Source organism: Plectropomus leopardus, chromosome 18 (genome assembly GCF_026936395.1).
Source record: "Plectropomus leopardus strain MGB_pleo_1.0 chromosome 18, ASM2693639v1, whole genome shotgun sequence".
NCBI lineage: Eukaryota > Metazoa > Chordata > Actinopteri > Perciformes > Serranidae > Plectropomus > Plectropomus leopardus.
Window position 1 is genome coordinate 15,271,166 of NC_142193.1, and position 10,937 is coordinate 15,282,102.

The following is a 10,937-nucleotide window of genomic DNA, read 5'->3' on the forward strand; positions in this document are numbered from 1 at the left end:
TCACAGGGCTGTATTCAGGTCTGTCTTCAGTCGTCTCTCTCATACCAGGCTGCTGTGCTGGAACAAAGAGGCCTTTCACGTTGACCTTGACACACGGCCACCCCCATCACCACAGGAACCAACGCAGAGGAATCCACTCCAACTCTCTGATATCAATCTCTCTGTACCCTGGCAGACGGTCCCAGCGCAAGGCTGAGGTGAACCTCGGAGAGGAGGCTAATGCACATGTGGGTGCGTTTTTATTCCAGTGGAGAATATAGAAAAAAAGAACCTGTTAGCACCACTGAGAATATTATTTCTGATCTGAAATTACCCACAATGTCCATCTACGGCCAAATATAAAATACCAAGTTAGGCTTTACAGTGTTGGTGTGTCAAAATAAATCAGATTTAATACGATTAATGCTGCAACCAACTATTTTTTCTGACAATTATTTTCTGAATTTGTTTGGAGTAGATTGTTGAAAAAAAAATGTAAAGCACCCATCAGTTTCCCACAGCCCAAGGACAGTCCAGAACTCCAAAATATTTAATTTACAATGTCATAGAACAGAAAAAGTAGTTATACGCCTAAATCAATAGCTGATAAATTTTCTGTTTATCAACAAATCAGCTTATCCCCAGCCAACATTTTTATGTGGGGCCCATGTAAGTAGTAAATGGGCTGAAAAATGGCCTCTATGAGGCATTGTCAATGGGTTCCATAATGACCCCATGTCAATTGCCTACATGAGTGGGTTTATCCAAGTGGGCCCAGTGTGGGTTATTGTAGGGGTGCCTGGGTAACAAGTGTGTTTGGGCCAAAAATGGGTATCACATCTGGGGCCCTTGAGTAAACTCACCCATTTGGGCAACTGGCATAGGGCCAACAATCTGCCAGTTATTTTCTAAATTATTCAATTGTTTGCAATAAAATGTCAAAAAACTGTTAAATGCACCCATCAGTTTCCCATAGTCCAAGGAGATGTTTTCAAATGTGTTTCTGTCCAACTAACAGTTCAAAATGCCAAAATATTTAGTTTACAATGACATAAAACAGAAAAAAAAGTTGTTTCAGGCTTAATTAATAACCAAGTAGTTTTCTTTTTATCAACTGAGCAACATCTATAATCCCTTGCTATTAGGACTGCGACTAACAATTGTTTTAATTGTAAATAAATCTGCCAATGATTTTCTCAATTAGTTGTTTGGTCTATAAAATGTCAGAAAATGTTTTTTTAAAAAATTCAAACCGTGTTTTACGTACTCAAACATCTTATCACAACCTAAAGATATTCAGTTTGTCATAAAAAGGTAAAATTTGACTCTTATCATCTGTAAAAGAATCACTCAAACCAAATAGTGGATTATCAAATCAGTTTACGATTCCTTTCATAGTCGAAATCTAATCGATAAATCACTGCAGCTCTACTTTCTCTTATACATACTGCATCACAAGTCAAAATCCCGCAAAATGGTCTGCTAAAGTTAAAAATCTGGGGACTGGAGATTTTGCTAATAATTTTTTTAACGTGTAAACACCACAGACATTAACGCTCATCCAGAGAAATAAAAGCTTTTATTCTCAATGGCAAAAAACATTTAGCTTTTTTTTGTTTTTTGGTTCGTTTTTCCTTTACAATTGTTCGGCCTGAAAAAACGTGTGAATTCAGGCATTAAAATTGCGAATCATTTTTTAATCAAAATAAAAATAAAAGGCTTTCACTTTATACATTTCTGTCATAAGAAATAACTTCAAAACTGTACATCAAACTTTTTTTTTTTTTACAAAAGCAGGCAGAGCTTCAAAATATACAATGTTCATTCACATTTTATACAAATAAAAACCAAATGGGGGTTTTGCTACATTTTAAACCTGGGAGTTCCTTGTCTGCGAGAAAGGCAGTCCGGACACATTCCACGTTGCATCATGTTCGACTTTGAGAGCCAAGTCGATCCAGCATGCTGCTTGGCAACATTCAGGAGCTCCAGTCTTTGTCTCCAAAGAGTCACAAGACAGCAGGAGAGGACAGAGGCTCGGGGCCAGTCTGTCAGCCTCTGTCTCTCTTTTGCATGAACTCTTGGTTCAGTGCTCCTCCCCACCCAATGAGGACTTGTCATATTTCCAAGCGTGGGCAGGTAACGCACTCAGTCAGTGTCCACCTGACAGGGGTTTGTCCCCTGCTGCTGCGCCTCATGATACAGCCGCAGGAAGTCTTTGTAGCGTGGGGCGCAACCCATCCAGGCCTCCCCAAACCTCACTGTCCCACTGAAGAGGAACTCGCCCTCCCCAGACTTCACCCCACACTGCAGGGGCATCTTAATGTGACCAGTCCACCTCCGTACTCTCACACCCCCAGATACAAAGACCTGGATCTTCTGTCTGTAGAGGTGGCTGATCTCCACACTGACAGACGAGTGCTCCTCCTCCTGCTCCACTTTCTTAATACTGCCTCGCGCCACTGAAAACACCAAACAGGAAGGCAAGATTTAGATGCTGGTAATGGCTGTATTTCATGCTACACATAATGGTGTTTTCATTGGACATTTCTGCACACCATACAGCAGCAGGAAGGCTGTGATTCTTACCAAAGTCGTTGGTGCAGACTGCTAGAAGCATCTCAGTGTCGCTGCAGGGCTGACAGGGTGCTGAATGGAAATAAAGAGAGAAGGCGGATGAGTTTGGTAGAGCAACAGAAACAGGAAAAGTCTGCTATTTCTTTGGCACCTACACTCTTGCAGCATGATAAAAATCTCCAACGGGTCCACAAATTTCCCAGTTAAGTACCACTTACACAAACACACAACTGTGGTTGGGCCAGGAGTGTGTTCCTCAAACACACACACACGTACAGTTAGGGTCACGGTCATTTCTTTCCCCACAGATTATTATTTATTTACAAAGACAGCAGATCTGGGTTCAGCTGTCGTGAGCTTCTTGTTTGAACACCAAACAGAGCAGAGCATGCTGCTAATGGTAAAGAAAAAGGAAAAAAAGTTGATCACAGTCGTCGAGTTTTTAATGCTCGAGGGGGCTGTTTGCTTCACTGCCTCGAGAGGAACCCCTTGACACTCCATGACAAACAGGGACCAGATGAAAAGGATAAGGAGAGTGCAGGCACGAGGAAAGGCTGCATCTCTGACCCGAGATCTGTTAGCACTTCAGCAGGCCTACTGAGACTGAAACTGTGAGCACAGTCTCAACTATAACATCTAGAAGAGTCAGGGCTCCTACAGCTAAAGGCAAGTTAAGACTTTATATGCTTTTTAAATGCCATTTTGAATGAAATTCAATTTACAAATAACCACAACTGAAAAAAACATGACCCGATGTTAATTACTTAGGTTTAAAGGCAATTTGGCACAAATGTTTACTGTAAAATGTTTTTTGTTTTGTGGTGCAGACAAGGGTATCTAGGAAATACCTGATGTTTACTGACCATTTTTGAGGCTATTTTGTGTGTTTCTCATTCTGCATGTGGGATTTCACTTCCTTATTACCATTGTATGGAGTTTGAAAAACATTTATACAAAGTGCCTCATGATTATGCCTTGTACTGGTTAGAGCTAGGCCACAAAATCTTGGTTTAATAGCCACTTTTCATTGAATTTGCACTTCCCTGCGCAGTTTTGCAATGCAGGCAATTTTGTTTTACTTCAGCAATTGTCAGAGGAGTTTTGAGTCACAGGGCGGATACTTGATCAGTTGATCTGATCGGATTGATAGATGAGAGGACAAGCAGCTTGTGAGTGAAAGCAAACTTTTAGACTCAGCACAAAGACTGGTTAAGTTTCACTTTCACAGCACCTGATGTTTTGCAAGCAAGAGGTTTTTTTTTTTAGATAGATGTAGATTTAACATACTATGTCAGAAACAAATCTTCCGATATCTCACCATGACCACCAAGACATTTGATAGATTGATTAATGAATTCATGCCTTTTAAGAGTTTTTAAGGATCCTCAGGAACTCTTGTTTGTTTGTTGTTGTTTTTAACAAAGGACTTAAGAAAGGAGGCAGATTAGAAAACAAAGCCATCCCACTTTACCATATCTTTTCTTGACCCATAAAAGCAGGCCTTATGAGGGCATGCTCTCATAAGTGGAGGGCAAATTATTGGGTCTAAAAAAAGTGAAATAACCAGAATTTTTAAAGCCTGCCCCAGGCTACATTTCACCTCTGACTGATGGCTGCAGACCAGCAACTCAGCTGGCCCGCCTTCAGAGTGTTTTATAGCAGGAGAAAGGGCCCTAAATGAGAGCAGTCAAGTCAATGATTAGTTGACTCAGGTGGTCCTGTGGCTGGCCTGACCAAAACGCCTTTATTAGCCTTAGATCTGCTGTGGTTTTCCTTTGCGGCAGAGGGGCACACGGGGGCAGGTGGGGAGAGGGAAGGGTGTCGAGTCAGCAAAGGGCTGAGGGTGGGGCAGCAGTGGGTGTCCATCCATTAAATTACAGAAAGAATGATTAAAATGCTTAAATCAGGTGGGTTTTGTGCATTGGAAACCACCCTAGATTACACAGACTGGTCATAAATCTGAAACTTAATCTGGTTTCAGAAATGGAGAAAAAGACGCAGACCATTACCCCGAATTCAGTCCAAAAACAGAGATGTGTGCCCCCAGTCATCTGTAGGAGCTTAATTTTAGCTGGCTTGTCTGAAGTTGAGAGTATGGGGGTGAGGGGTGAGCATGTCTTAGGTCAGCGTGTGTAGCAACACGAGGCGCTGCCGCATTACCAGAGGGATCAGAGGTCAAACAGCCACAAACTCGGACGGCTTAAGAACAGCTGGAGAGCCGGGGGACTTCAGAGCGGCCGACCTCGCCCAGAGCAGAGTGCAAAGGCCCTTTGAAGTGAGCCTGCGTGCTGCCATCACATCAGACAGAGCAGCCCAGAGCCGAGGCCTAAACCCAGGCGTGTTTTTTCTTTCCTCCAAAGCAGAGCCGAGCGGGGCTCACATGTCAGACATGAAACAGAACCACAGGAATGGGCTAAGAGCCGAGTCAGCATCTCTCTCTGGCACGTGCACATGCAGCGCCACTCTGATCAGAACCACTTCACAGGAGAAGAGAGGGATGAGGGATGGGACGCGTGGTTAAAGGAGGGGTGGAGGGGCACGATATGGTGTCCCTGCAACATCTGGGCCCAGATGCATTCCACTGTAATGGAGCACAACTCACTAATACTGCTCGGCACAGACGAAAACCACTTCAAACAGCCAGGAAGAGAGAGGGGGAAGATATATGAAGGGGAGAGGAATGAAGAAGGAAAATACTAGAATGATAAATAGACAAGAAAGAAATTAAGTAGGTAGGAAATAGAGAGAAAAAGGAGTAATTTAAGTGAGCTGAAAGGGAGGCTGAGGGAGTGACAGCAAGAAAAGGAGGAGTGCGGGGAAAAATAAGCCTATATGCTCCGTAAAGTTCCTCCCAACATCTGGTTGGAGATACATTCCAGCTTGACGGTGAGCAACTCAATCCCAGCACAGTGGGTCAGAGAGGAGAGGAAAGAAGGGAAGAGACAGGGAAAAAAAAAGAAGATGAGAGGACACGAAGCAGCAATCAATCCACCAGTCTGGGCTTCAAATGACACGAGACCACTGTCTTTGTGAATCATCCCAGTGCTATCTCAGGCCACATCACACGACCAGATTATACTGCAGAGCCGAGCGCAGCACACGAATGTGGCCAAAACAACTCCACGCTCTCTGCATTTAACCCTCTCCGCTGTGCCAGATAATGACGCAGGATGTGGATATGTGAGCACAGAGAGCCGTAAAAACAGATGTGGGCTCGATACCGCTCATATTTTGCTTCAGGCGGAGAAAAAAAACACAGTTGCTCGCACAGTTGCGCAGCTTGAAACTGTGCAGGTTTGGCAGGTACGCGGCGTGAAAATAGACGGCTGTTTTTCAATGGAGGCCCCCTGTTTGGCTGCGCCTCTCCACACACACACACACACACACAAAAAAAACAATTACAGCTTAGGGCCAAGTCAAATCAAGCGTGAATGCTTGTGAAACGAGCTGAACACTTCATCCTAAAAAAGCTCCATAAAGACTTAAAGGCTCGGGATTTTGACGTCTTGATACTCACAGCGAGAGTTTGATTTTGACAAGAAATTTATTCCCCCCAAAACCAAAATGTACAGACAATGCTACCAGAAAAATAGACTTTGGCTTCAGTATCAGCAGAGTGCTGGAGCAAATGTTGAGTTTCCAACTATTAGAGTCCAACTTAATAAAAGTTTCCACCAGTAGATGGCTGCATTTAGTGCACAGCACACACCACAGCGACAAAGCACAAAGGAAGCCAGGCCTAGAGGGAATCAATAAGAAGTGAGTCTGCAGACCTTTATAATTAGGGCTGGGCAATATGTCAATAGTGTATCAGTATCACTAGATATCGGCTTAGATTTTGGTTATCCTAAGTGTTGCCTTTTCCTGGTTATCTCCGAATTACAGTAAAGTGTTTAAATTTTCTAAACTAACCAGACTGTTCATGCTGTTTTATTATTCTCTTTTACCCACTTTTTATCCAGATTACTGATGATTATTTTTCAAAAACCATACATTTTAGGAAAGCATTAACCCACACATCTGTCCCAATATAAAATTGGTCGGGGTGAGAATCAACAGAGGCCCCATGATATAATATGATCATAATATTTAAGTCACAATGCAAAACTACTGTGATTTTGAACATTTTGCAATATGCTGGGTATTGCTATAACATAATGACATCCCGAAAGAAAAAAGTTCTTAACAGTCTGATTTATCTAATAAGATAAAGTTTTCAGTCTGTTCATCCCACTTCAGAGATTTTTATTGCTGTAGATTGTATCTAGTGTACTGTAAAAGCTACTGATTTTATTATTCTAAACAGCTAACAAAAGTTTTATTTGTAAATGTAATATTAATAACTTTTATAATAAAAAAAAGATACTTGCCATTTTTGTGTATCAATACGATATTGGCACACAAAAATATTGCAATTCTGCTGTATCAATTCCTTCCTAACCCCGAGTATTCTGTAAAAATTATATGATTTTCTCTAAATCGCCCCTTTTAAAGGAAACTTCAGACGAAATTAATTTATCTTCAAGTTTACCATTAATACTGTGCTGTAAAAGTGTCATAATAGAGCTGTATCTTACCACCCACTGAGTGTGCCTCTGGTCCCAGCCTGTCGCTGACCAGCTCATACTGGAACGCCGTGATCCGTCTGCTGATGTCCATGTGCGGGACAGCCTCGATGAAGAGCGCCCCCTCCTGGATACTGAAGCAATGCACCTTGCTTTGAGCTTGGTCCTGTTCACGCAGCAGTAACCGCAGCTTGCCATTACGGTCCAGGTAGATGTTGGTGCCACTGGAGTCTGCGTAGGGTTTGATGCAGACGGAGAGCCGTGCGGCGGCGGGGGAGACCGTGTTGGGTCGGAGGTTGACGATGATGGCCCCCGTGGGATACAGCCACTCCAGGAAGCCTTGGGAGCAACGTAGGTACACCTGCTCCACGTCCCTGGCGTGGCCTTCATGTGTCAGACCGCTGGAAGAAAATAAAGAAAAGTATAAGCAAGTACTCAAGACTCAAAGTGGCAGGCAGTGGTAGGAATTTCTGAAAGTGTGTACAGCTACAAAAAAAGAAACAAGAATTTATCTTTGTGGAGTTGTGTTTCAATGTTGTTTTTCTTTAATTCAGCATAAAGGGATTATTCGGCGCTCTGAAAATGATTTTCTGGTCGTTTATAGCCTGAGTTAACTGACCAGGGTGAAGACCTCTGGCAGACTGTAAGGACATTAGACCACATTCCTCGTGAAGCATTAATGGCCGTCTGTGCGCAAGACTGGCTGCATGACCAGTCACGAGCCGGAGCAGCCAAAATGACCTCAGCTCCAACACACACTCTCACCCATACCGCATTGTTCCTCCCAGAGCTTTGGCAAAATGCACGACTGGCAGGCTGCCTTTGGGAAGAGTTTGGAGGCAGAAATGGATGAATGGAGGGACACAGGGGCTTCTGGGCAGACAACGGCAGCAACAGTAGCTGGGCCTGCTGCATGCAAGTGCAAATGCAGGTCACGCACTGAACCTCCCCTTGCTTTCAAGCCACCAAAGAGACTGGAAGAGACTTGTCCGGGCAGCACTTCGGACTCTGGCGCCAGCATGACCAAATGACTCCCTCCAGAACTTAATGCCTGGTCAGGGTTTGAAAACTTCAGTCTGTCAGTCATTCTGTGGCAAAGCCAGAGGCAGGAAGCCATCAGCAGTCCACCAGCATGCACATGCCAAGCTAGCGGTTTGACTCTGGGGGAGAAACGCCCAGTTTCCTGAAAATGAGATGCTGAAATTCAAATTTGCAATAGATCTTAAGTAACCCATGGCACATGCTGAGCATATGCAGCTGAAGCTCCATAACCAGGCTCTCCTCAGTACGCCTCTAATTAAGTCCTTTCTAACTTCATCACTTCTGCATGCAATTAAAGGAGATTAGTCAAGAGTCGCACTAATGAACAACAGATTATTGGTTAAGGGCTCAAAGTGCTGAATATCGCCTACCCCTCCTGACTAGAGGATGAAAAACAAAACCACACTATTTGAGGCACAGCCTCTCAAGTGCAAAACAGATTTCAGCAGATGTTTGATGGGAGGTGAAATTTTCCAGTATATGCTGCCTGAGGTTTTTCAATCTATATAAACAAAATACTTAAAGGCTCTTTGGAGATCTGAACATGTAATCCTCTAAATATTTCAGTCTGTTGCAGTTTGGAATGTTAACTCTTAAACAAAAGCATGAACTAATGTTAAATTACTTACATCAGAATAATATTTTAACCCCTTGAGACCTGTACAGTGGTTACAGGTTACAAGAGTTACAAGAAAGCTACCTGAAATTTAACAACGAGAGAGAGAGAGAGAGAGAGAGAGAGAGAGAGAAGGGTAAAAACAAGAAAGAAAAATGATATAAAAAAAGAGTAAAATAAATTTAAAAAGTAAATAATTAATCAATGATGAAATCAAAATATCAATGATAAAATAATAATAAATAAAATAAAATAATTAATTATAATAATACAAAATCTAAAAGTATAGTTTTTGGACACTTTCCCATATTTTTAAATAATTAATAACGTAAAAGAATTTCTCCCTTTTTTAAAGTTATACACAAGTAATTTTCTTGTCACATTTTCCTTATTTCTTGTAAAGAAATCAGACCAATTTGTTCATGATTAAATGCATGTGAAAGGCGTCTGAACGCTGCATTTGACACTTAACGTCGTCCCAGATTTCAAAGGGTTAATATGTCATTATGCACTATTGTTATACTCCCAAGTAAGTCATGATAGTGATCTCAAAAGAGAGTAATAACGCTGTCGATTAGTCATTCATAAATTCAGCACCACCCAGACCAAAACTCAAGTGTCTTACATACTTTACATGTCCTTTTACATCCCCAAATTATTTCCTCTATAAGCCGAGGGCAGCCATTCGTTCTGTATTTGTAGTTTGTCTTAATTTATGGCTATTTTTCGTTAAAGTCTGCTGCATTATTTCACATAGCCGCGATTTAAGCCCGAGTTTCGGTTTCTTGAACTTCAGGTCGCTGCAGCTCACTTTAAACTCTTTTTATAATCACGTATTTAACTTAAAATTTAATAAACAGGTTCGTAATCCTCACCTGCCCTTCCAGCTGCACTGGTCGCTTGAATATTGGCAAAAAGAAATCCGACAGAGAAGGAGAAGAGGCAGCAGCAAGGAGGCCAGCATCGGGGTGAGCATGTTTATCTCGCGGCTCACTTCGCCTCCTCTCGAGTGAAACTATGAAGAAGTCCTCCGCCGTGTTTCCAGCGACATTTCGTTTCCATGTGCCCCCGGTCCGCTCCGTGCTGCTCCGTGCTGCTCCCCGGGAATTGCCCTCTGACTCTCGAGAAGCTCAGTTCGGTGACGGCGCCAATTCAGACTGGCTCTGTGGCATCCAGCACCGACAGCCCTCCGGGAAAACTGAGGAGTGAGTTCAGCTCCGACTCCGCTCCTGCAGCCCTGATTGCTCTCCACGTCACACCCCATCCACAGCAGTTTATCACGGGTGGTGCCTTCAGGTGCTCAGCCCAGGCTCCGACATCCGAGCTTCTCAGTATGAAAACGTGCGTGTGTAGCATTAGAGTTTGTTTATTGTGCAGAAAATTGGTTAAAGTTGTAGACCAAGATCACTTTTGTACTCTGTAATGCATTGTTGAAAGAAAAAAGTTGTTTTTTTTTTATCGTTTTAATGATTTTATACAGAAAACATACGTGACAAACAATACAGCTGCATGAGTTCAAATGCTAAAAGAAAGTTTAACAGATTATTCATTGCCTATACAAAAACGACTGGTTGTCATGGTTGCTTGTCTGGTTTTTGTATTGTCTTTGCGGCCTGATTATGACAGTTATGTAGGCAATATACGAACTGTGTCAACTATGTATTATTTATTGTCTTTTATTCTACTTGTTAACCCACAAGAATAGCCTATTTGTTTTGTGATCACACTATCACATTAAAACAAATTCAAGTAATTTCATTAGAAAATTCCAATTTTACAGCTACTCAGTCGAAGACTTTCCTTCATCAGGAGAATGGATATTGACACATTTTACTTGGCTGATACTTGTGGGCCTACATGTAAAAAAAATCAGTATCCATACAAGATACTTGTTTCATCCAAGTATTTTACTCAATCCTAATGGAGAAGTTATGGAAAAGTTTGAAAATTCATCGGTAAAATGTGTTGGAACCCTTGTGTGTTATTGTCAGTAACCCTGATAACCACCACAGATTTATGTAGTGTTGATTCAGTTATTTGTTATGTTTGAATGATGCATGAGAAACATGGATCAAGACATGCCACAGATGCTGTCGAAAGTTAATTTACCATCTTGGAGCATATTGGTTCGTTTATTTATGTTCAGAGGATTTCTAAGC

General features: G+C 42.2%; 1 protein-coding gene across 1 annotated transcript; it reads right to left on the reverse strand.

Moving 5' to 3' along the window:
- Positions 1-1,541: 1,541 nt before the first annotated feature.
- metrnla (meteorin like, glial cell differentiation regulator a) lies at positions 1,542-10,050 on the reverse strand. Its single transcript, XM_042505775.2, has 4 exons — positions 9,654-10,050; positions 7,134-7,522; positions 2,569-2,628; positions 1,542-2,441 (listed from the first exon to the last, which is right to left on the reverse strand). The coding sequence occupies exons 1-4, from the start codon at positions 9,752-9,754 to the stop codon at positions 2,128-2,130; spliced, it is 864 nt and encodes a 287-aa protein (XP_042361709.2). The 5' UTR covers positions 9,755-10,050; the 3' UTR covers positions 1,542-2,127.
- Between the last annotated feature and the right edge of the window lie 887 nt (positions 10,051-10,937).